General features: G+C 40.3%; 1 protein-coding gene across 14 annotated transcripts in view; it reads right to left on the bottom strand.

Moving 5' to 3' along the window:
- The window catches only part of EML5 (EMAP like 5), a 166,668-nt gene extending 150,722 nt beyond the window's left edge, over positions 1-15,946 (bottom strand). For all 14 annotated transcript variants that reach the window (XR_014260948.1, XR_014260949.1, XR_014260950.1 and 11 more), the window contains exon 1: positions 15,293-15,946. Coding sequence is in view for 11 of the 14 variants with exons in the window: in XM_082451170.1 (XP_082307296.1) it covers positions 15,293-15,489 (197 nt within the window). In the remaining 3 variants the exon portion in view is untranslated. The remainder of the gene's footprint in view (positions 1-15,292) is intronic.
- Between the last annotated feature and the right edge of the window lie 11,217 nt (positions 15,947-27,163).

Raw genomic sequence — 27,163 nt, 5'->3', positions numbered from 1 at the left:
TACAATGGAGTATTACTCAGCCATAAAAAGGAACAAAACTGAGTCATTTGTAGATACGTGGATGGACCTAGAGACTGTCATACAGAGTGAAGTAAGTCAGAAAGAGAAAAACGAATATCGTATATTAACGCATATGTGTGGAATCTAGAAAAATGGTACAGATGAACCAGTTTGCAAGGCAGAAATAGAGGCACAGATGTAGAGGACAAACGTATGGACACCAAGGGGGGGAAGTGGAGGTGGTGGTGGTCATAGTGGTGGGATGAATTGTGAGACTGGGATTGATATATATACACTAATATGTATGAAGCAGATAACTAATAAGATCCTGCTATATAAAAAATAAACAAATGTTTAAAAATGCAACACCATTACATTAGCACCAAAAATTGAAATACTTAGGTATAAATCTAACAAAATAGATACAAAACCTATATGAGGAAAACCACAAAACTCTGATGAATGAAGTCAAAGAAGAACCAAATAAATGAAGAGATATTCTATGTTCATGGATAGGAAGACTCAGTACTTCCAAGATCTCAGTTCTTCCCAACTTATCTGCATGTTGGAGGAGGTCATTGAGAGGACATGACCACTGGTTGACCTGAGAAATGGACCTAGGCAATCAGAGGCTCCTTACCCTCTCCGTGGGATGTTCATTCTGCCCACTGTTCTCATACAAGGAGCCACTTCAAGGACACAGCCTTGAGAAAGTAATGTGCTATTGAGACCATCTGGACTATAAACATGACTGAACCCCATTAAGGTCTCTAGATAAATGCTTAAGATTCTGGTGGGTGGGTACAGAGATCTACTTGTCATGCAGCTGCCCAAGACATGCCTTGTATGTAAGTTCCCTTGTTTATTAAAACTGCCACCTTCCAATCTGGAGTGGTCTGCCTTTCTTCAGTCCCTCCTTGCCCTCTATGTATGGGGGCTCATTTAGAATTTCACTCAGGGAACTCCTGAGGTTGTGAACCAACAATGCAGTCTCAATCAAAATCCCAGCAAGTTATTTTATGGATATCAACAAACTGATTCTGAAGTTGACATGGAGAGGCAAAAGACCCAGAAAAGCCAACACAATATTGAAGAGGAAGAACAAAGTTGGAAGACTTGACACTACCCAACTTCAAGACTTACTATGAAGCTATAGTAATCAAGACAGTATGGTACTGGGGGAGTGGCCAAGATGGCAGAGTCAGGAGACCCTGAGCTCACCTCCTCCCATGGCACACCAAAATTACAACTATTTACGCAGAAACTATTGATAAGAAAAACTGGAATACTAGCAGAAAAGATCTTCTACAACTAAATATATAATGAAGGAACCACAACGAGATGAGTAGGAAGGGTGGAGATGTGGCATAGTCAAGATCCACACTCCCAGGTGGATGACCCACAAACAGGAGGATAATTACAACAGTAGAGGTTCAGCCCAAGGAGCCAGTGGTCTGAGCGCCATATCAGGCTCCCCAGCCTAAGGGCTTCTGCACTGGGAAGATGAGCCCCCAGAACGTTGGCTTTGAAGGCTAGTGAGGCTTACTTTTGGGAGAGCCAGAGGGCTGTGGGAAGAGACTCCACTCTTAAAGGGCACATACAAAATCGCACACACTTCAGGAGGACCCAGGGCACAAACAATAATTTGAAAGAAGCCTGGGTCAGATTGACCTACTGATCTTGGAGAGCCTCCCAGAGAGGCAGAAGGCAACTGGAGCTTATCCTGGGGACAAGACACAGGTAGCAGTCATTTGGGGGAGCTTGTTCTACTACACGGACACTGGTGCTGGCAAACGCCGTTTCTGAACCCTCCTTCTAGCTTATTAGTGCCAGGACCCAACTCTACCCACTAGCCTTTCAGCACCAGTACTGGAATGCCTCAGGCCAAGTAACTAGCTGAGAGGAGACACAGTCCCATCCACCAGCAGGCTTGCTGCCTTAAGGTCCCGTAAGCCACAGTCACCCTGGGACCCAACCCTGTTCACCAGAGGGCCCGGGACCCGGCCATGCACACCAGTGGGCAGCACTAGCCCCAGAACCAGCCTTACCCACTGGAGGATAGGCAACAGTCCCAGGATACCCTGGGCCCCGGCCCCAGCCACCAGTGGGCAGAAACACAAACTCTGGGACCCCCAGCTCTGCCCACCAGTGAACAGGCACTAGCCGTGGAATCCCCTGGGCCTCTGCCCCACCCACCAGCAGGCCGACACCAGCTCTGCAACCCCTAGGCCTTGCATCCAGAGACCCCAGGACCTAGCCTTGCCACCAGCTGACTGATACCAGCTCCAAGACACTCTGGACCCCTCAGCCAGCTGCCCCAGGATCTAGCTCCTCTCACCAGTGGGCCAACACAAGCTTTGGGACACCCCAGACCCTGCAGCCAGCTATGTCTGGAACTGGCCCCACCTACCTGCAGGCCAACACTATATCTGGAAGACCCCAGCACCGTACCCACTCCAGAACCCAGCTCCAACCACCAGTGAGCTAGCACTAGCCCCAGGACCACCAGGCCACAGTCAGCAGCCTCATGACCCAGCCCTGCCCACCAGTGGCCAGCATCCTCTACACAAGGCAGTGCCTGGCAACTAACTGGAGTGTGGGCCAGCCACACCTACCAGACTCCCATAGTAGTCAGCGTGCCACAAGACAAGGACCCACACAGCCCACACAGCAGGCACCCCTACAGCATACAGCTCTGGTGACCAGGGGGGATTGTGCTGTTGGGGTGCAGAAGAACTAAGTGACGGGACATAGGCAATTTACTTTATACAGAGTTCAAAGTAGTGACTGTAAAAAAATGTTCAAAGAACTTGGGAGAAGACTGGGTGAACAGAGTGAGAAGTTATAAGTTTCTAACAAAGAGTTTAAAAATATAAAGAAAAACCAAGCAGAGCTGAAGAATACAGTAACTGAAATGGAAAAATACACTCAAAGGAATCAACAGTAGATTAAATGATACAGTGGAATGGATCTGTGAGCTGGCAGACAAAGTAGTGGAAATCACTTAAGCTGAACAGAAGAAAGAATAAAAAGAAATGAGGACAGCTTAAGAGACCTCTGAGACATCAAGCATACCAACACTTGAATTACAGGGGTCCCAGAAGGAGAAGAGAGAAAGTGGCAGGGAACATATTTGAAGATATAATAGTTGAAAACTTCCCTAACCTTGAGAAGGAAACAGACATCCAGGTCCAGGAAGCACAGAGAGTCCCACAGAGAATCAACCCAAAGAGGACCACACCAAGACATAAAAATTAAAGATAGAGAATGTTAAAAGAAGCATGGGAAAAGTAGCAAATTATGTACAAGGGAACTCCCATAAGGCTATCAGCCGACCTTTCAGCAGAAACTCTGTAGGCCAGGAGAGAGTGGCATGATATATTTAAAGTGATGAAAGGGATAAATCTACAACCAAGAATACTCGACCTGGTAAAGCTTGCATTCAGATTTTATGGAGAGACCAAAAGTTTTATGGACAAGCAAAAGCTAAAAGAGTTCCGCACCACTAAACCAGCTTTACAAGAAATGTTAAAGGGACAACTCTAAGTGAGAAAGAAAAGGCTACAGCTAGAAACATGGAAATTGTGAAAGGAAAAAATCTCACTGGTAAAGACAAATATACAGTAAAGGTAGTAAATCAGCCATAGTAAGAAGATTAAAAGTCAAAAGTCAAAATCATCTATATCTGCAGTAAGTAGTTAAGGGATACACAAAAGATATAAAACAAAAGATGTAAAATATGATGTCAAAAACAGTAAACATGTGGGGGGAGGGTTAAAATGCAGGTTTGTTAAAATGAGTTTGAACTTAAGAGATCAGTAACTTCAAGTAATCATACATACACACATGCGTGCACACACACATGCATAGAATGCTATGTACAGTGTGGGGAATATAGTCAATAACTATGTAGTATCTTTGTATGGTGACACATATTAACTAGACTTATCACGGTGATCATTCTGAAATGTATAGAAATATCAAATCACTATGTTGTGTAATAGGAACTAACATAGTATTGCAGGTCAATTATACTTCAAAAACAAACAAACTCACAGAAAAAGAGATCAAATTTCTGGTTACCAGAGGCGGGGGGTGGGGTGGGGGGGGAATTGGATGAAGGTGATCAAAAGACACAAACTTCCACTTATAAGATAAATAAAACTTAATAAAATTAGAAGGAAAAAAAAAGACAATATGGTATTTGCAAAAGAGTAGACAAAATATATCAATGGAACAGAATACAGAGCCCAGAAATAAACCCCTATAAATATAATCAACTGATCTTTGACAAAGGAGCAAAGGCAATACACCAGAGCAAAGATAGTCTCCTTCAACAAATAGTGCTGGAACAACTGGACATCTACATGTAAAAAGTGAATCTAGACAGAGACCTTATACCTTTCACAAAAATTAACTCAAAATGAATCAGAGACCTAAATGTAAAACTATAAAATTCCTGGAAAACATAGGAGAAAACGTAGATGACCTTGCTTTTGGTGATGCCTTTTTAATTATAACATCAAACACAGGATCCATGAAAGAAACAACTGATAAGCTGGACTTCATTAAAATAAAAAACTTCTGCTCTGTGAAAGACAATGTCAAAGACAATTGTCAATCCAGACAATACAATATTATTCAGCACTAAAGAAATGAGCTAGCAAGCCACGAAAAGGCATGGAGGAACCATAAATACATATTACTAAGTGAGAGAAGGCCATCTGAAAAGGCTACATACTATATGACTCCAACCATATGACATTCTGGAAGAGGCAAAACTACAGAGTCAGTAATTATATACACTACTGTGCGTAAAATAGATAGCTAGTAGGAACCTGCTATAAAGCACAGGAAGCTCTGCTCAGTGCTCTGTGATGACCTAGATAGGTGGAATGCGGGGGTGGGAGGGAGGTCCAAGAGGCAGGGGATATATGTATACATATAGCTGATTCACTTCAGTGTAGAGCAGAAACTAATACAACATTGTAAAGCAATTACACTCCAATTAAAAAAAGGAAAAAAAACATCAGTTGTTGCAGGGAGGGGCAGTATGAGAACAGGCAGCGCAGAGGATTTTTAGGGCAGTGAAAATACTCTGTATGATATGATAATGATGGATATATGTCATTAAACATTTGTTCAATCCCATAGAATGTACAACACCAAGAGTGAACCCTAAGGTAAACTATAAACTTTGAGTGATTATGATGTGTCAATATAGGTTCATCTTTGGATAAAATGTACCATTCTGGTGAATGATGTTGATAATGGGGGAGGCAATGCATGTGTGGGGGCAGCAGAATATAGGAAATCTGTACCTTCCTCTCAATTTTGCTGTAAACCTAAAACTGCTCTAAAAAAATAGTCTTAAAGTCTTAAGATACATGTATCATAAAGAGTTCAAAAGAAATAATCTAAAACACAATAGTAATATCTCTAGATTACAAGACTGTGGGTAAATATTTTTCTACTTTTTCTATTTTCTAATCTAAATATGTATCAATAATTTTTAAAATATAATAACCACCCTCTAAGAGGGGGCCTACCAAACCTCTCATATTCCCTATTATGTCAATTTCAGACTCCTACATAGTCTCTTTGTATGCTGCAAAAATTGTCTTTTGCAGGTGCATGTCAACTTGCAATCTAAATCTAATACCCAGACTCCAGGTAAAACTTCTTACCATGTTAGTAGTGCCACCCTCTGTGGTGCTTTGTGTGTTATACACATTGTCCACGGGTTAACTAATAATTAGAAAAGTCACACTGCAACCAGGTAATGATGACCAGTCTGTGGACTCTGTAATTAGTTATCACCTCTGTTCTAAGACTTAAAATAGCCTTCTACTTTCCACTCCTAATTGGGAATTATGCCCTGCTTCCTGATCAACCTTAATATCTGTAAAAATATGGACACTGAGGTGGTTAGACCTGGTTACATCATCATCTTGTGGCTAATTTAATATTATCACAAGCAACATCATACTGAGTAAAAATTGCAAAATTCTTAGGAGTAACTGCCTGTGGCAATTGTCATTACTCTCCATAGATTGAAATGAATATGTAATGTGAGCTTCCACACCAGAGGCGGTAGTGTCTAGTACTGTATTCCTCCTGACCAGGAAAGAAAGTCCTCTCACAGTAATGAAAAAAAGATAAAGAATGAATGTCCTCTTTGGTTGGGAGGTGAAATAGGTACGTGATTCCCAGGAACAGAAAGAGCAGCAGGATTTCCTCAACAAAGAGACCTATGGCAACCGTGCGTCTCAGTTCTTCTAACTGATTTGAGGAACAGGTTATATACACTTCTCTTAACAAAAATTTATTTCTGGGCCTTTAAGTTCAATTTGGTCCTCCTGTTCTGCCACACATTCCATGTTTCCAGCACCCATGACTATGACCTCTCCCTTTCTTGGGCTCCATTAAGAGGCTGAACACCCATCTATACCTTGGCAATGATACAATCCAGAATCCTCACCTCACATCCAACCTCTTTGCTTTGTCTCTATATCCCCAGCCTCTGTATTAAAGTAAAATCAGGTATCTCTCCCTGATTGTGAAGAACAAGGTAACTTTTAGAGTGAAATGAGTTCACACCTCCTACCATCACAACCTCTTATTAGCCAATCCAGCATTGAGCCACCCATCCCAAAACAAAACATTTTTTAGAATTTAGTGGTGTTATGATTAATTGAGCCTGCCTGTGGTCTCAAAAACAGCTAGATCCAGGGTCCAATGTCCATCTTCAGTCCCATTGCCTATCCCCTCATTCCAAGAATTTTTTAGTATTTTTCCGCCATGCTTACTAATTCAGATGGATATGCATGCCAGCGTTGTAAGGTGGGCAATATATTTCCCTTGATCTTTTAATAATCCAATACCTTTTAAAATTACATTAATCAACAGTGGGTGATATTGTAGACAGGAAATCCAGGAGCTATTAACGCTTTCAGACAAGTTCTTGCTGTCTTTGGCCAATATGGTGATACCATGTGCCACCTTATAATTAGAATAGATACCACTGCAGCCAAAGCAGCTTGTTCACACTGGCTAGGTGTAACCCCTTGCCAGTCCTTATACTGTTTCAGAATACTGATTCATACTGAAGACACAATGGAGGACACTTGCTGGCCTAAAGAGAAGCCAGTCAGCTGTCAGTGGCAACATGCAGTCTCAGCTACCTTGCCCTCGTTGGACATGAATCTAGGGTGCTATTTTGACTGTCCTTGTGAATATGTCCACTTTAGAATTTCATAGAGGGGGGATGATCTGTCCTTCTGAGTGGCATTTAGATGCTTCTTCAAATATTAACATATTGGATATTTGGTCTATTTCTGACTGCAGATCCTGGCTCCAAAATGGAAATTTATTAATGGACAATCTTGGGCTTTCCATGGTCCAAATCATTGACCCAAACCCACTACAACTGATCCATGAGTCTGCTGAAATCAACACCTGGGGCATGGGGTTACACCTCAGTTGGTACCATCCAGGATGCACATAATTTTGCCCATTAAGTGAACCTTCCAAGTCCCCAATGAGTAAGCATTTTTCTGGACTGATGATGCAAGTTATCTGTCTTTTCATGTTTTCAGCCACTGATGACACTGGGCAGATCCACTAATGGAAAACAATACAAAGGGTTGCTTTTTTGATAAAAAATCTCCAAATGGACCTTAGGTAATAGGCCCAAATTTTTAAAGGGGTCTCAATACTTGGCAAATGATCAATATTGTGATATAATGCATAATAGTAAATGAATAAATTTGGGCAGGCCCTGAGTTTTTTGAGTTTGACTTCCCAGCCCACTACCATGGATTACTTCTATATCTAGAGCAGTGGTTTTCCACACTGGCTGCTTATTGGAATCAGCTAGGAAGCTTAAAAACAGAAGTAAACAGCAACAAAGAAACTATACCTGAGACCCGCCCTAAATAAATTAAATTGTAATTTCTAGGGATGAGACTCAGCCGTTGGTGGTTTTATTGTTTGCTTTAACTCTCCAAGTGATTCTAATATGCAGCCAGGGTTGAAAATCAAGAATCTAGAGCAATGGTTTTCAAACTTTAGAATACATCAATATCACATGTAGGTGATTAAAGTAGATTGCTGGGCCCCCATCTAGATTTTCTGATTTGGTCTGGGGTGAAGCTCAAGAATTTGCATTTCTAACACCTAGTTAGGTGCTAATGCTAGCATTAGCAGGTGATGCTAATGCTGCTGGTTAAAGGACCACACTTTGAAAACCACTGATCGAGAGTGTGCTTTTCAAACTTTGATATTAAAACCCACAACTTTAATATTTTAAACCCAAAACATTACCTGAGAACGTTGTTAAAATTCAGAGTCTAATCCAGTAGGCCTGGGGTAGGGTTTGAGACCTGCATTTCTAACAAGCTACCAAGTGATGCTGAAGTTGCTGGTATAAGGACCACATCTTTGAACAGCAGGGATCTAGAGCTGCCAGCCATGTGCCATTTTTTAAATAACCAAGCAAACTAGAAGCTGCTGGAGCAAATCTTCAAGGAGGCCAGTTTTGCATACTAATAATGACATGACTCATTTTGATGACTTCTTTCTTTGTTCCCTGATCACCTGAACATACACAGTCTCCTGGACAGTCTTGTGATTACAATGTAATTATTGCAAAACAGCCAACATCTCCACTAATGTGAAGCTCTACTCACCTTACTTGATACAGCTGATCACTTCCTTCTCCCTGAAAAACTCTTTTTACTTGACTTCCATGACCCCACACTCTCTTGGTCTTCCTCCTGCCTCTCTAACCACTTTTTTTTTTTTTTTTTTTTAATGGAATCATGATATGTGGTCTTTTGTGACTGGCTTTTTTTTTTTCCTTTCTTTTTTTAAATTTTTATTTATTTATTTATTTATTTATTTATGGCTGTGTTGGGTCTTCGTTTCTGTGCGTGGGCTTTCTCTAGTTGCGGCAAGTGGGGGCCACTCTTCATCGCAGTGCGCGGGCCTCTCACTATCGCGGCCTCTCTTGTTGCAGAGCACAGGCTCCAGACGAGCAGGCTCAGCAATTGTGGCTCACAGGCCCAGTTGCTCTGCGGCATGTGGGATCTTCCCAGACCAGGGCTCGAACCCGTGTCCCCTGCATTGGCAGGCAGACTCTCAACCACCGCGCCACCAGGGAAACCCTCTAGCCGATTTTTTGTCAGTTCTTTTTCATCTCCCCTATATTTAAATGTTAGAGGGCCGTGGGAATCCATTTTTCAGATTCTTTATCTATACTCACTCCTTCAGTAGTCTCTTCCAGGCTCATGGCTTTAAATACTATCTAGATGCTGATAACACTCAAAGCCCAGAATGCTTCCCTGGATTATGTATGTTCAACTGCCTAATGTACAACCCCACTTGGTTGTCTATTGGCATCTAAAACAAAACACTTCTAAAACAGCTCATGATCTTCCCTTTCTCCCAAAACAGAAAATTTGCTTCTGCCACAGTCTTTGCTAATTCAGTAATTGGCAACTCTATTCTTTCAGGTGTTCTGGCCAAAAACTGTGATCACCATTGACCTTTCTTTTCTGTCACAATTTATACCTGGTCCATCAGTAAATCATGTTGCCTCTATCTTCAAAATATATCTAATCCTTTCTCACTGCTTCCATTGTAACCACTCTGGTCCAAGCCACCAATATGTCTTAGAACAGTCCCCTAAGTGGTCTCTCTGCTTCCATCCTATCCCTCTCCCTCAGTCTGTCATCAAAATAGGAGCCAGAGTGACCTTGTTAAACCATTAACTCAAATTATGTCACTAATTTGATTAAATTGCTCCAATGGCTTCTAATCTCCCTCAGATGGGAAGGCTAAAATCCTCTCAAAAGCCTGTAAGGTCGTACACAATCTGCCCCCACCACCAGTACTTCATCAGACCTCATTTCTTTACTACTTTCATGTGAATTCACTGCACTCCAGCCACTCTTTCATATTGTTCCTCAAGCACATGAGGCATTCCATTTCAGGGCTTTTGAACTTGACAGTCCCTTTGACTGAAATGTCCTTCCCTCAGATAGCCATATAGCACATTCCCTCACCTCCAAGTCTCTACTCAAGTGTTAAATTTATACTTTACAGTGAGGCGTTCCTGGCTACCCTATCCAAACACCTATCTAAACTCTTCCCAGTAGTCTCTATCTCACATTCCTGTTTTTTTCTTAGCCCTTACATACTATATAGATATAGATAGATATACACACTATATGTACAAAAATAATAGATAACATGTATATGTACACACTATATACATATTTATATATGTATATAAATATGAAATTTACCTTGTTTATTATCTCCCCCCAGTAGATATAGGTTCCATGAGGGTTGGGAATTTCACCTGCTTGGTTCACCACTGTAACTCTAGTGCTAAAAATAGTCCCTGGTAAATACTAATAGGTGCTCAATAAATATTTGTTGAAAGAATAAGTAAAGCAAGAAATACCTATTTTTACACTAAGATGTGTCCCAGACACCAATTAAGAAAGTGTCTTAAGGGACTTCCCTGGCAGTCCAGTGGTTACATCTTCGCTTTCCAATGCAGGGGGTGCAGGTTCAACGCCTGGTCAGGGAGCTAAGATCCCACATGCCTCGGGGCCAAAAAACCAAAACAGAAAACAGAAGCGATATTGCAACAAATTCAACAAAGATTTAAAAAATGGTCCGCATTAAAAAAAAAATCTTAAAAAGAAAAGTTTCATAAGAAGGTGGGTGTAACCAATTGTGGCAATTGATGATGATAAATCAAATAAGATTAGAACAGAGAATTGACCACTGGATATAGCACTGTGGAGGTCACTGGTGACCTTGACAAGAGTTGCTAGGGTGAAATAGAATAGAGCTAAGACTGAATGGGAGAAAAAGAACTGAAGATAGTGAGTACAAACAACTTTTTCAGATATCTTTTCTTAACATAAGACGATTGCATATGATGTTATCTCTTCTCAAAATGCTATGTCTTCACTCATTTCTTCTGATGACTACTTCTCTGTTTTCCTTACAGATCCAGACAGCTTAGGTATTCTATTCACTAGGTAACATCACTGCAACTGTTATGTGCCCATGTACATACCGCTATCCCTAGTACACATAGTATTCTAAGTGATTCTTTACTTGACTGATAGTCTCTTAAACTCCTAATACCTTAAAGCTGAGATCCTTGCACAAAGATGTTCAATAAATATTTCTTTGATGAGTAAAAAGACCTTGAAAGAACAGTAAGTTAATAGTTTCTAAGAAACTATTCTTATTTCTTAATAGTTTCTAAGAAACTATTCTTATTTCTTAATAGCTTCAACGAATTTATTTATTTACCATGTTTTCCTTAATTTATATCCAAATATATTTTATTAGTTATCTATATATTAGACAGTATAAAATAATAAAGGAAAATAGTTATTACAACACAAACCTAAAATTTGTATTTTCCCCAAATAAATAATAAAGATACATTTAATGTACATTTATGACAATTTGAACTATTATTCTGGATAATTCCAACCTTTGCCTGAAAACATGTTAATTTTATCTCTTAAACTATGCAGTATTTGAAAAACAACCATAAATATTTTGATATCCAAGTACATAAAGTGAAATCTTACAGAACAGAATTATTAAATAGTCTGTGAAAGTTCAGGTCACCAATTCTAGTTACTTAAACACAGGGACATTTTACTAAATCTGTATGTTATCTAATACTTTCTGAAGTATTGCTTCTAGATATTACACAATGCTTAAGAAAATTCTGGTATCAGGTTTGAGGGGAGGGTTTCTACCCATTTCTCAAACTGCTTATTTAAGAATTCTATGCATGCATGTTTTGGGATACAGATTGGCAATGTGTTTTCTAAACAGAATCATCTGGGGCACTGTTTGAAAAACAAATTTCTGGGATCCAGCTCTAGAGGATTCTAGCTTAGCACATTTGATGAAAAGGCTAGAAACTGGCAAAAAGCTCCTTAAATGATTCTGTTGATCAGTCAAGTTTGGGAAATATTGACCATATATCTGGAAACATTAAGTAGACAACAAGTAGGTTTGCAGCAATTCCTGCCAGACCTTAAAAAGTTGCTACCCTCAACCCATAAACACAAAAAATACTGATCCACCATGGAGACATCTTACATTCTGAAACGCTTTTTCAAGGCAATTTTGACTTGTGTTGAATAAATGAAATTTCCATACTATAAATACAGAGCTGTTAAAAACCACTTTTACTAGATTATGATGAAGCTCAATCAGTTTTCTTTCTTAAAAACACCACCTACCACAATTGAAGAGCTACTACACCTTTCATTTTGTCTAAAGGAAAAAAAAGTAGTAACAAAATGCACCAAGCTAACTACATTCCATCAATGGTCTTCACTGGTGATATATGACTTGAAAACTATCAATAACATTCACTATTTCAAGCACAAACTTGTCAAAAATGTGTTGATGGGTAGTATCTAGAAAAATTAATTTTAAAAGCTATTGTATCCTTTGGGAAGACAGCTGGCAAAAGTTTCAAAATATAGACCAAGCTACAGATGTTCATCGTATATTAAAACTACTAGTAGTCTATTTTATAACTTAGTCTTAAGCCTGTAATAAACACTTAATAACTAGAGAATTCTGTCAATATAACTTGGGATGCAGGAAAAAAAACCATTAAGAAAGAAAAAGTGACTCTAAAATTCCTGTGTTATTTCTGACAGTGAAACTAATTTCTACATAGGTCAGTAATACTGAAATGAATATAACTAAAGGACAAATTACTATATATATACATACCTAATAAAAAGAAGTAAGACAACTACACGCAACACAGACAAAATGATAAAGTCATGTGGCACCACCATTGGCAATGCCAGATGTAGTAAGATGACAGAACTGGTAAGCAACTGATCATTATTTAGTCTACAACCAATATGGCACCCACACTTTCAAAACCTAAAGACAACAACTTGCTCATTCTGGTATAGTCTTAGCTTCAGACTAAGTTATATTCAATTAATATGTTTTACCTAAGTTTCAAGCAAATATGAAAACAAAACAGATGATAAAAACTATACTTTTTACTAATAAGGCTAACATTACAGCAACAGTTTTCCACCATGCCATCACATTTATGAATATTACATTTTCTGCTGTGACAGAATTGAAAAAATTACTGGAGTAGTAACTATATTTGTATTTCAAACATTGAACTGAAACAAATTTGAAAGCTTTGAACATTTTCCTGATCTATTTCACAAACAAGATTGATCTCTACCATTATTTGAAACAAAATTTTCAAAACACTTTGAGCGATTTCTAAGTTATAGTCTATGTACTGTACTAAATTTGTGCCACAATTTCAGGATGCTATATATTCAGATTTTACTACCCCATTGAAATTTTCAAGAAAACTTTTTATCGTTATAAATTATTTTAAGGGTGAATCCTTTGCATAAAATCATAAGCAAGTATCCAATTATGGCAAAAATTAGAGTAATCTCACTTTTGAAACACTTTGAGATACTACATATATGGTTGTGCAACTATGTGTATATACCAAAGGAAGGCAAAAGCATCACCTCCTTACAGTTTACTGAAACACAATTATAAAAATTCAAGCAGTGTGACATAATATAGCTTCGAATTACTGCTGGAAGAATAAACAAAACATCATTTACCCCATCAAATAAATCATATCTAGTTTCAGAAGATCTTCATACCATACTGCTCTCAACTATCCAGTAGTAAAAACAATAGAAGTGTACCTCAAAATCCTTCACACTTACCTACCCCACCTACTGAATCGAACCTAAGAGACTAAATATCTGGAGGAGGGCTTCAGTCATGGCTGCTTCAACTATATAAGGCTACTATCCCCTGAACTGTCAGAGAACTAACACATGGAAAAGAAGAGAAAAACTGGAAAGGATCACGGAAAAAGACAAAGAACTGGGGTAAATTCTACTCTTGGGGTGAATAACAACAAACAAATGAACCCAAAACACTGTCTCATTTCCTACTCCACAATCTCAGTTTCTGGTCTCCTTATCTTTACTCCATCTTGCCCTACCTATTGTTTGTCCTAGGCCTCCTTTTCCCTCTTACAGAGCATAAATGTACAGACATGCAAAATAGAAGATCTTCTTTATTTACAGAATTTAAGTGCCAGAGTTTTTTGCCTACAAGACATCAAACCATGATACTGGATTTGAAATGCACAATTTAAATCCTGTGGAAAATAGACATGGGGATAAAACTGAGTAACCAAGTCCAATCATAGAATCTCTTTTAAAAAACCCAGAAGAAGCAAGCGCGAGTGCGTGCCCACACACACACACACAGTCTCAAAATGTTTTAAAACACATTCTCCATCAACGACAAATATGCTATGCTTGAGACAATAATCAATGGCCTAGAATAATTTCTGCAGCTTTTAACTTTATTTGCCACAAAAGTTCTGCTGAGACACTGATTGAAAATTACATCTCAAATACACCCCTCACTAAAGAAATGTAAACAAGCACTGAGACCAACTTTAAGATGCCGCCTACAAAAAAATTAAAATGAAGACAAAACTGTGACTTAAGTTAAAAATACAAAAGTAAATTTATTTAGCATTGCTTTATTGAAAAGGAAACAGAACTGGAAATCAGAATTATTTTTAGCACCTTCTTCGAATCAAACCTATCCCCAAACTGCCTATAGGTGTGCACATTTTAAAGTCCAATGAATTGCCTGAAGGTTGCCAGGGTTTCTTTTCCATCTGCTGATAACAGCAGGCAGTGAAACCTCAACTAATCATTATGGCCAAGAGATGAGAGCCCTCCAGGATGCCATCCTGGGCGCGCTCCCCAGGACCAGCCTAGAGCTTAGGGGACTTTTATCAGTCCTCTACTAGGTAAAGGACTTCCCTCGGGCGCTTTAAGAATTCGTTGAATAAGAAATCAACGAAGGGATTTAAAGGAGTAAAATGCTACCAAAATAACCTTTTGTACATTTCACAAATTTGATGGAAGAAGAAGGGTACACAGCCAGAAAACCGAGCGCCCAGTGGATCGGCGGACTTGGTGTCACCGCACCGACCGAGAGGGAGAGACTCTAGAACGCGAAGATGGGGAAAAGCTTTTCTCCGGTGTTAACAGGGCGGATTCGGGACCAGATGGCTGCGGGTTTCTCTCCCGGGCGATGCGCCCTGAAGGAGCGGGTCACGGGCACCCAGAAGGACCGGCAAGTGCAAACTCGGCGCGCGGGTCTCAAGGGGACGGCGGCCGCCCCCGCCCCTCCGTACCTGATGATGTCGTCGCTGTGGCCCCGGTAGAACTTCTGCCGGTGTTCCCGCGGGCTGTACACCACGCCGACGCCCGCCACGAAGTACACGATCTCCTTGGCCGCCGTGTAGTAGAGGTTGTTGCGGCACTGGTGGCCGCGGTAGCCGTACACCCACTCGAGCCGCAGGTGGCAGCTCGGGGCGCTCCGGGCCGCCATGTCGGGGCGCCCACCCCGCCGTTCCGCTCGGGCCCGCGGCGGCGGCGGCGGGAGACGGGAGGCGGCGGCGTCCGGGCGAAACAAGCCCTCCCGCGGGCGGCCGGGACTCGCCGCCTGCCGCGTCCTCTAAGCCGCGCCTGGCAGGTGCATGTCGCTTCTCCTGGCCGCCGCCGGCGCCGCCTCAGCCCACGGGCGGGAGGAAAACCCTCGCCTCGCGGAACATGCTGAGGGCCGCGGGCGCCGCCGGCCGTCAAGAGGGTGCCGCGCGCCCTCTCTTCGCCCACCTCGGTCGCCTTGTCTCCTCAGCCCGCAGCGCCCAAGCCTTGAGCCGAGCCGAGCCGAGCGAGGGCCCGCCTCCCGCCTCCACGCCTCCGCTACCGCCCGGGCACCCAGCTCCTCGCCCGGGTCACCTGCGGCGTTCACGTCCCGCCGCGGCCTCGTCCCACAGCCCGGCGGACCCGCGCAGCGCGCCCCCGAGCGCAGGAAAACGGCGAGCGCGCGGCCTCGCGCGGCTCCGCCCCCTCGCCGCCGTCGCAGCCAACGCCCGCGCTCGCCCCGCCCAGCCCCGCCCCGCCCAGCGGGGGAGCACGGAGGCGTCGGGAGCTCCTTGGGTACCGCCGCCGGGTAGCGGTTCCCGTGCTCTCGCTCTCACCTAACGTCTAGTACCGCTCTCCTCGGCCAGGACGAGCGACCCCAGCCGCCCTGACCGCGTCCCGCTCAGGCCCCGGGGGGACTCTGGGCCACCCTCGTCGCCTGCTGCTGGGAGGTCTCGCCCGGGAAGCGCCTGTCTCACAAGGCCCCGGTACCCGGCCAGGGCTACGCTTATGCGTGGAAGAATCAACACTAGGATGTTAACCTCATTTTTTTTTTCTTCCTGATACCTTGTGTGCGTGTGTTTTCTAGCTGCTTCATAGTGCTCACTATACCAGACATTGAGTGGGAATAAAACCTGACTTTCTAAGCGCACATTTTCTTATTTGTATACGTGACCTCAAAGCTTAACATAGAATTTAAATCGTAAAATGACACGCCAGATCCAATTTCTTAAGAAATAGCAGTGGTACCTGAATTTTTTAAATTACTGTTTTGAACACCAATGAACTCGATACTTCTTGCATTGTAGTGTTGTTGAAAATGTCTTGAGTCATAATTCTGGAGAACGAGCCTGTAAACACAAGTACTGGGAGCGACGACTTCCTCTGTCACTTCCCCTCCTACTCAGTTTTCTAAGTGCCCCCTCTCTCACAGGATTTACCAATACCTGTAAAATAATTTGAAATCCATATTTTAAAAGGTTTTAAATGCAGAATGATAGCCATAAGGTTTACAACGAGAAATAATAACTTATAAAATACAAATATGAAACTTTCGTGTCTAAAAAAAATCCGTTTTGATTTCCCTGGGAAATACCAAAACTTAGAAATCTGAGAAAAGCTAGAATAAACCAGCATCCTTTTAAGAAATGTGACTGCACAGAGGTGATGATTCCTAGATGGTACCCATACCTTGCAATGGATGTTACCCCAATCTCTGCTTCTTCAAAGATGCAAATTACCAATCTGAGACGAGAGGATACCTTTTCAGTTTTAGTTATGACTTCTAGTCTACATGCAGGAAAGAAGGGCCATTTCAGAGGAAGGAATTTGCATAAATGTCATGAAAAGTAAACTCTGAAGGAGTGAGTAGATTTGGTGAGCTCCACCAGGAAGGCTGAAAGTAGAAATCCAATCCGGTGTAGTTCAGAATAATCATCTAACAGGGTAGTGAGGAACTATGATGCAGGAAAAACTGACTGTAAGAGCTTTATACAATTTCCAAGCTTTCAGACATTTTAAAAAGTTTATTATTTTTGCTATTCCCAGAGTGATTAGCTATAAAACTGTCAGTAGAAATAATCAATAAACCAATCTATGATAGAAATAGAAAACAGTTTTATTTGAGCTGAACTGAGGGCTATAGCCTGGGATACACAGATTCAAGAAACATCTGAATTGTGTTCCGCTGGACTACAAAAAGGGAGTGGCTTATAAAGGCAAAAACCGTAAAATTACATAAGTTGTTTGTCAAGAATTAGGATTGGAGCTGGCAAGAAGTAAGGGTGCTTGTTAAGCAAGAATTTGTTGGGGTCCGAAATGATTGCAGAGTTACAAGGGGAGACCTTGGGACCCTAAGACTGTGGCTGGCAGCTGCTAGCAGATAATTGTTTTGAGAACGGTTGGTGGTGTCCTTGAGGCTGATACTGTTCAGAAAATTCAAGTTCTAAGAAGTTCTAAGTGATGCACAACATATCTGAAACCACATCCACAATGGCCACCCAGCTCCATTTTGGATGCCTGAACCACAGTTTTTCCATTTTGATTTTTAAAGTCTTATTTATTTATTTATTTATTTTATTTATGGCTGTGTTGGGTCTTCGTTTCTATGCGAGGGCTTTCCTCTAGTTGTGGCAAGTTGGGGCCACTCTTCATCGCGGTGCGCGGGCCTCTCACTATCGCGGCCTCTCTTGTTGCGGAGCACGGGCTCCAGACGCGCAGGCTCAGTAATTGTGGCTCACGGGCCCAGCTGCTCCGTGACATGTGGGATCTTCCCAGACCAGAGCTCAAACCCGTGTCCCCTGCATTGGCAGGCAGATTCTCAACCACTGCGCCACCAGGGAAGCCCCCCATTTTGATTTTTAAATGCATTCTTTTCTTCAATGGTTGAAGCAGATGTACAATGCATGTTTAATAGGCCACAAAACAGACTGTTCTAGTTAGCATAAGGTTTAAGTTAAATCATGTATGAGCCAGAATGACTTCCACATACCTCAGTATGTGAAAATTGCTTCCATCAAAACTCTTGTAATGAGGGCAGCCAAAAATTCGAAGGGGGTGGAGAGCAAGACTCGGGGAAATGTGCCACACTCAACCGCTTGTCTTTGGCTTCGGGTAACAAGAATCTTAGCAGAAAGAGAAGAGGAATGCAGATTAGGCTTCTGGCATCTGCTGGGAAGAAAGAAAGAACTCAGGCTTGAGAAGTGTCTCTGAAGCCATAGAAAGGCCTGTGTGGGGTTCCCTGGACAAAGGCACATACAATTTCTCTTTGTCACATGTATTTGTTTTTTAATAAGAATATGTTTTCTAACTCACTACTGAGTTCCTTGAAAACCCCTAGTGAGAAAAAGAAAACGTTGTTATTTAAATTTAAGCAGTGAACTTAGAAAAGATGAAATATTTTGTTGCTGTACAATTGTGGTACATTAATTGCTGGTTACATGTAAATTTTATGAGATGTAGGATAGTGAGGAATAAGAAATACTTTTCTCTATGTTTCAGGCTTTTTCAGGACACTGTCTTATGGATCCCATGATATATATTTAAGTAGTACTCATTAATAACAGATTGAAATAATTTATTTTTCCATTATCATATTTTCCATTGCAATTTTTAATGACCCAAGGGTGGAGTGTGAAGGAAAAACATTCTTAATTAAACCATCCTCAACTGACAACTCAAGACCAAAAGAGACAGCTGAGGCACAAGGGTGGCTAAAAAGTAAAACATTCATGAATATTAGAGAGAAAAAAAAAAAACCCTGATTAGTTCTTACCCCTACAACTTTATATATAATCTATTATTACTAATGTCACATCAGAAAGCTTAATCAAGCTTTTATTGCTAGATGTGATTTCACCATCTGTACCTTTTGAAAGTAATGCAAATAAGGATGCAGGAGAAAGACCCCCCAAATTCTACATATCAACAGGTGGGCATTTTTTAATCATTTTATTTTATTTTCTTGCCACACGACGTGGCTTGTGGGATCTTAGTTCCCCCACCAGGGATCGAACCCCTGGCCCCAGAAATGGAAGCATGGCGTCCAAACCACTGGACTGCTAGGGAATTCCCTTAGGCATTTTAAATATAAGCTACAATACCCATCAGTAATCTATGTCTTGAAACTTGAGTTCCTAGTATGGAGTTTTATATTCTGAACATTTGAAATATTAAAATTCAAGCAAATAAATTTTTTGCTGGCTACTAGTTTTAACTACCCTCAGGTCTTTACAAAAGAAATGAAAAGCAAAGTATATAAAGCATAAAAGCCAAAATTCATGCTATTAATTCTAGCTAGCTAATTCAGCCAACTTATGAATTATAATGATTTTTTAATATGCCGTCCATAAAAATGTTTCTGTAACCATACCTTTAATTAACCTGTTTTATATACAGAGCATAACATAGTGCCTGGCCCTACAGTAGATGTTCCATACATATTTGTCAACCATTAAATATAAAAGAGAATGCATGTGTAGTCATAATAGGTTTCCTCTTAGTTTTATTTTGAATAGTTGAAACTTTTGAAAACTTGAACATTTTTCTGATCTTCAATACTGTATTAGTCAGGACTTTTTTAGTTGTATGTTACAGAGACCCACTCAAAATGGCTTAAGATAAGAATGGAATTTTAATGCCAAAAAGGACGGCAACTAGAACTGGTATCTACGCCCTTGGATCCTAGGGCTCAAGAGATAACATCAGAACCAGGTCATCAGAATTAACTCAGTTCTGTTTTCCTTTGGGTTGACTCCATTGCCAGACCAGCAAAATAGCTGCTAACAGCTCCAGTTCTACCATCTTATTCTCTCAGCAATCCCTGTGGAAAGGATATTTCAGCAGTTCCCCTGGAAACTCCTTGACTTCAACCCCATGGACTCTGGCTGACTTGAGATACATGCCCATCCTTGGATCCTTAGAGTAGCGCCAGGTGCGCTAAAACCACAGGAAGCGGGGGTGGGAGAGGGGTGATTCTCCCAAGGAAAACTGAAGTGGTACTACCAGAATGAGAAGGAATGGATGCCAGCAGTGGCTATCCAGGGCTGACTTACAATCTTTAGTGTTCTCCAGTCTCCATTTACATAACTAAATACACATGCTATCTAAATTAAAACAAAAAACGGGAGTTTGCTAAAAAAAAATGCAGCTTTAAGACAAGACTTCTTCTAACCAGCTTGTCACCCCAATGCCCTCCTCTTAAAAAAAATTCTAAAGGTAGTCCCATATTTAGGGGAGGCAAAAATTACAGATGTTCCCCACCAGTAAACATATTTCCAGATGCCTATTTGATTCCACTTAAAGCCATTAAAAATAGGTGTATAATTCAAGTTAAAAAAAAGTCTCAAACCAAATTATCCTCTTCTACACATCTACACACCTTGCCATCTTCTCTTTCTATATTAGCAACTTCAGTATTCCCCCAGTTAGGCAGGTTGGAAAGCAAGGCAGTTTTCTTTGGTTTCTCACCTCCATAATCAGCAAGCCCTTTTGACTCTATTTTACAAATATCCCTAAACTGCATCCCCATCTCTATATCTACACCCTCCCAATCTCCATTTGCCATTCAACTTCTAATTATCTTTTCCCAAGATTCTGCAACCCGAGTTATCTATAAAGATCATGTATCTGATCATGCCACTCCCCTGTTTCAAGAAACTTTTCTAGAAGCAATGAAGGCATCTTGAGCCTTGAAATATTCTTACCCTTTGACTCAATAATTTCTCATCTAGTTATCTGTCATAATGTAATAATTAAAAATGCAGATCAAGATTCATGTATCAAAACATTTACCATGGCATAATTTGCAACAATAAAAATCAGGAAACCTGGGACTTCCCTGGTGGCGCAGTGGTTAAGAATCCGCCTGCCAATGCAGGGGACACGTGTTTGAGCCCTGGTCAGGGAAGATCCCACATGTGCCACAACTACCCAGCCTGCGCTCTAGAGCCCGCAAGCCACAACTACTGAGCCCACGAGTCACAACTACTGAAGCCCTCGTGCCTAGAGCCCATGCTCCGCAACAAGAGAAGCCACGGCAGTGAGAAGCTCGCGCACCGCCGTGAAGAGTAGCCCCCACTCGCCACAACTAGAGAAAGCCCGAGCATAGCAACAAAGACCCAAAGCAGACAAAAATAAATTAATTAATTAAAAAAAAAAAATCAGGAAACCTAACTGTCCAATCATAGGGAAAACTAAATAAATTGATTCAGCCCATATGAAAAATACTATAAAACCATTGAAAATTAGGTTTTCAAATACATTTTGGCAACATTGGAAATTTCCCATAATGTAATATAAAAATTTTTAAAAATCCAGTTACAAAAATGTATTAATATATACAGAATGAGCCCAGTTATAGAATATATTAATAGCTAAAACAAAAGATACCAAATATGAACAGTTTTATAATATGATGTGTAATTTTTACACTTTTATTGGTGTGTTTTCTAAGCTCTTTAAAACATACATGTAATGAGATGAGAGAATTTTATTTCTGAGATGGGAAGAGAATTATATTTGTTTGGGAAAAAATACTCGAATGCGTGCTTGGCACAGAAAATGAGATCCCAAAGGATTTGAATGTAGGCAGAACTGTTCCTCGTGAGGAATGAGAAATGATTTGTTGCTCCAGGAAGATAAGGAAGGAATGAAGTCGGAGAAATGGCAAAGCTGCAAGTTTTGCCATGCAACCCTCTCCAAAGCCTCTCAAAGTTTCTAAACACAGAAATGTTAGTCGTTGTTTTTTTTATTGGAAACTAGAGAAACAGGGCTTCTCATCTAGATTGATGTAGTAGGAAGCAACACCCCATGAAGAGAATTATAAAGTTGCTGGGGAGGCAGTAAGGGAAGCGCAGGATTTTAACAGGTGGTAAACTTGGGGGTCAAGCCATGTTAAACCCTCCAAGTGGCAGGGAAGTCCCAGCTGACATGTCAGTTACACACACCAGTTGCTTCTATAATTAAGAAGAAGTAAGAGAAGTAATCTTTAACAAACATTGGGTAGCTTCCAACAGACTACGGAATAAAGGACCATCTCCTCATTGGGACACATGAAGCCTCCAACCTCTTTGCCACAATCATCTCCAGTCAGTTCCTCCCTGCCTTGAACAAGCCCTACTATCCAGCCATGCTAGATTCTGGTCTTCCCTAAAATTAACCAGACATTTCCAAAGCTCCATGCACCCATGTGTCATTCATGATGTGTATAATCTCAGCTCTCCACTGTCAGCCTGGCAAATTCCTACTGAAGATCTGAGGTCCAGCTCAAATGTACCATCTTCTTATGGGTTGAACTGTGTCCTCCCAAAATTATATGTTGAAGTCCTAATTCCCAGTACCTTAGAATGTGACCCTATTTGGAAATAGAGTCATTGCAGATGTAATTAGTAAGATGAGGTCATACTGGAATAGGGTGGGCCCCTAATCCAAAATGACTGGTGTCTTTATAAAAAGGGGAAATTTAGAGAAAGACAAATATTATATGATATCACTTATATGCAGAATCTAATAAAAAATGATACAAATGAACTTATTTACAAAACAGAAACCAACTCCCAGATCTCAAAATCAAACTTATGGTTACCAAAGGGGATTCACTTTGCTGTGCACCTGAAACTAACAGAACATTGTAAGTCAACTCTACTCCAATAAAAATTTTTAAAAAAGGATTAGTGGAGGAATTTGGACATAGGCACCCACACAGGGAAAATGTCATGTAAAGATGAAGGCAGAGACCTACATGCCAAGAAATGCCACAACCACCAGAAGCTAGGAGAAAGGTACAGAACAGATATGTCCCTCAGAGCCCTCAGAAGGAACCAATGTGACGAACACTTTGATCTCAAACTTCTTACCTCCAGAACTGTGAGACAGTAAGATTCTATTGTTTGTGCCACTCAGTTTGTGGTAGTTTGTTACAGCAAACCAAACAAGCTAATACACACCTCTTCTCTGTGGTTTGCTGTGACATCCGCGTCCACGCTCCAGAATTAATCAGCTTTCATTGAAGTCCCTAGCGCATTATATAAAATCATACATATTTTTAAAACATCTTTATTGGAGTATAATTGCTTTACAATGTTGTGTTAGCTTCAACTGTATAACAAAGTGAATCAACTATATGTATACATATATGCCCATATCGCCTCCCTCTTGCATCTCCCTACCACCCTCCCTATCCCACCCATCTAGGTAGTCACAAAGCACTGATCTGATCTCCCCATGTGATGCACCTGCTTCCCAAGCTATCTATTTTACAGTTAGTAGTGTATATATGTCAATGCTACTCTCTCACTTCATCCCAGCTTACCCTTTCCCCTCCCCATGTCCTCAAGTCCATTCTCTATGACTGTGTCTTTATTCCTGTCCTGTCCCTAGGTTCATCAGAACCTTTTTTTTTTTTTTTACATTCCATATATATGTGTTAGCATACAGTATTTGTTTTTCTCTTTCTGACTTACTACACTCTGTATGACAGACTCTATGTCCATCCACCTCACTACAAATAACTCAATTTTGTTTCTTTTAGTGGCTGAGTAATATTCCATTGTATATATGTGCCACATCTTCTTTATCCATTCTTCTGTTGATGGACACTTGGGTTGCTTCCATGTCCTGGCTACTGTAAATAGTGCCTCAGTGAACATTGTGGTACATGTCTCTTTTTGAATTATGGTTTTCTCAGGGTATATGCCCAGAAGTGGGATTGCTGGGTCATATGGTAGTTCTATTTTTAGTTTTTTCTGGAACCTCCATACTGTTCTCCATAGTGGCTGTATCAATGTACATTCCTACCAACAGTGCAGGAGGGTTCCCTTTTCTCCACACCCTCTCCAGCATTTATTGTTTGTAGATTTTTTGATGATGGCCATTCTGACTGGTGTGAGATGATATCTCATTGTAGTTTTGATTTACATTTCTCTAATGATTAGTGATGTTGAGCATCGTTTTATGTGTTTGTCGGCAATCTGTATACCTTCTTTGGAGAAATGTCTATTTATGTCTTCTGCCCATTTTTTGATGGGTTTTTTTGTTTTTTTGATATTGAGCTGCATGAGCTGCTTGTAAAGTTTGGAGATTAATCCTTTGTCAGTTGCTTCATTAGCAAATATTTCCTCCCATTCTGAGGGTTGTCTTTTCGTCTTGATGGTTTCCTTTGCTGTGCAAAAGCTTTTAAGTTTCATTAGGTCCCATTTCTTTATTTTTGTTTTTATTTCCATTTCTCTAGGAGGTGGGTCAAAAAGGATCTTGCTGTGATTTATGTCATAGAGTGTTCTGCCTATGTTTTTCTAAGAGATAGTGTCTGGCCTTACATTTAGGTCTTTAATCTATTTTGAGTTAATTTTTGTGTATGGTGTTAGGGAGTGTTCTAATTTCATTCATTCTTTTACATGTAGCTGTCCAGTTTTCCCAGCACCACTTATTGAAGAGGCTGTCTTTTCTCCATTGTAAATGCTTGCCTCCTTTATCAAAAATAAGGTGAACATATGTGCGTGGGTTTATCTCTGGGCTTTCTCTCCTGTTCCATTGATCTATATTTATGTTTTTGTGCCAGTACCATACCGTCTTGATTACTGTAACTTTGTAGTTAGTCTGAAGTCAGGGAGCCTGGTTCCTCCTGCTCTGTTTTTCTATCTCAAGATCGCTTTGGCTATTTGGGATCTTCTGTGTTTCCATACAAATTGTGAAATTTTTTGTTCTAGTTCTGTGAAAAATGCCATTGGTTGTTTGATAGGGATTGCATTGAATCTGTAGATTGCTTTGGGTAGTATAGTCATTTTCACAATGTTGATTCTTGCAATCCGAGAACATGGTACATCTCTCCATCTGTTTGTATCATCTTTAATTTCTTTCATCAGTGTCTTATAGTTTTCTGCATACAGGTCTTTGTCTCCTTAGGTAGGTTTATTCCTAAGTATTTTATTCTTTTTGTTGCAATGGTAAGTGGGAGTGTTTCCTTAATTTCTCTTTCAGATTTTTCATCATTAGTGTATAGGAATGCAAGAGGTTTCTGTGCATTAATTTTGTATACCGCTACTTTACCAAATTCATTTACTCGCTCTAGTAGTTTTCTGGTAGCATCTTTAGGATTCTGTATGTATATTACCATGTCATCTTCAAACACTGACAGCTTTACTTCTTCTTTTCCAATTTGGATTCCTTTTATTTCTTTTTCTTCTTTGATTGCTGTGGCTAAAACTTCCAAAACTATGCTGAATAATAGTGGTGAGAGTGGACAACCTTGTATTGTTCCTGATCTTAGTGGAAATGGTTTCAGTTTCTCACCATTAAGAATGATGTTGGCATTGGGTTTGTCATATATGGCCTTTATTATTTTGAGGTAAGTTCCCTCTATGTGTACTTTCTAGAGGGTTTTTATCATAAATTGGTGTTGAATTTTGTCGAAAGCTTTTTCTGCACCTATTGAGATGATCATATGGTTTTCCTCCTTCAATTTGTTAATATGGTGTATCACATTGATTGATTTGCATATATTGAAGAATCCTTGCATTCTTGGGAAAAACCCCACTTGATCATGGTGTATGATCCTTTTAATGTGCTACTGGATTCTGTTTGCTAGTATTTTGTTGAGGATTTTTGCATCTATGTTCATCAGTGATATTGACCTGTAGTTTTCTTTTCTTGTGAGATCATTGTCTGGTTTTGGTATCAGGGTGATGGTGGCCTTGTAGAATGAGTTTGGGAGGGTTCCTCCCTCTGCTATATTTTGAAAGAGTTTGAGAAGGATAGTGTTAGCTCTTCTCTAAACGTTTGATAGAATTCACCTGTGAAGCCATCTGGTCCTGGGCTTTTGTTTGTTGGAAGATTTTTAATCACAGTCTCCATTTCAGTGCTTGTGATTGGTCTGTTTATCGTTTCTATTTCTTTCTGGTTCAGCCGCGGAAAGTTGTGCTTTTCTAAGAATTTGTCCATTTCTTCTAGGTTGTCCATTTTATTGGCCTATAGTTGCTTGTACTAATCTCTCCTGATCCTTTGTATTTCTGCAGTGTCAGTTGTTACTTCTCCTTTTTCATTTCTAATTCTGTTGATTTGAGTCTTCTCCCTTTTTTTCTTGATGAGTCTGGCTAATGGTTTACCAATTTTGTTTATCTTCCCAAAGAACCAGCTTTTAGTTTTATTGATCTTTGCTATTTTTTCTTCATTTCTTTTTCCTTGATATCTGATCTGATCTTTATGATTTCTTTCCTTCTGCTAACTTTGGGGTTTTTTTTGTTCTTCTTTCTCCAATTGCTTTAGGTGTAAGTTTAGGTTGTTTATTTGAGTTGTTTCTTGTTTCTTGAGGTAAGATTGTATTGCTATAAACTTCCCTCTTAGAACTGCTGTTGCTGTATCCCATAGGTTTTGGGACGTCGTGTTTTCATTGTCATTTGTTTCTAGGTATTTTTTGATTTCCTCTTTGATTTCTTCAGTGATCTCTTGGTTATTTAGTAGTGTATTGTTTAGCGTCCATGTGTTTGTATTTTTTACAGATTTTTTCCTGTAATTGATATATAGTCTCATAGCATTGTGATTGGGGAACATACTTGATATGACTTCAATTTTCTTAAATTTACCAAGGCTTGATTTGTGACCCAAGATATGATCTATCCAGGAGAATGTTCCATGAGCACTTGAGAAGAAAGTGTATTCTGTTGTGTTTGAATGGAATGTCCTATAAATATCAATTAAGTCCATCTTGTTTAATGTATCATTTAAAGCTTGTGTTCCCTTATTTATTTTCATTTTGGACGATCTGTCCATTGGTGAAAGTGGGGTGCTAATGTCCCCTACTATGATTGTGTTACTGTTGATTTCCCCTTTTATGACTGTTAGCATTTGCCTTATATATTGAGGTGCTC

The sequence above is a fragment of the Balaenoptera physalus genome (assembly GCF_965194825.1).
Source record: "Balaenoptera physalus genome assembly, chromosome: 2".
In the NCBI taxonomy this organism is placed as follows: Eukaryota; Metazoa; Chordata; class Mammalia; order Artiodactyla; family Balaenopteridae; genus Balaenoptera; species Balaenoptera physalus.
The sequence above is the reverse complement of the archived record's forward strand: the minus strand, read 5'-3'. Positions and strand labels throughout refer to the sequence as shown.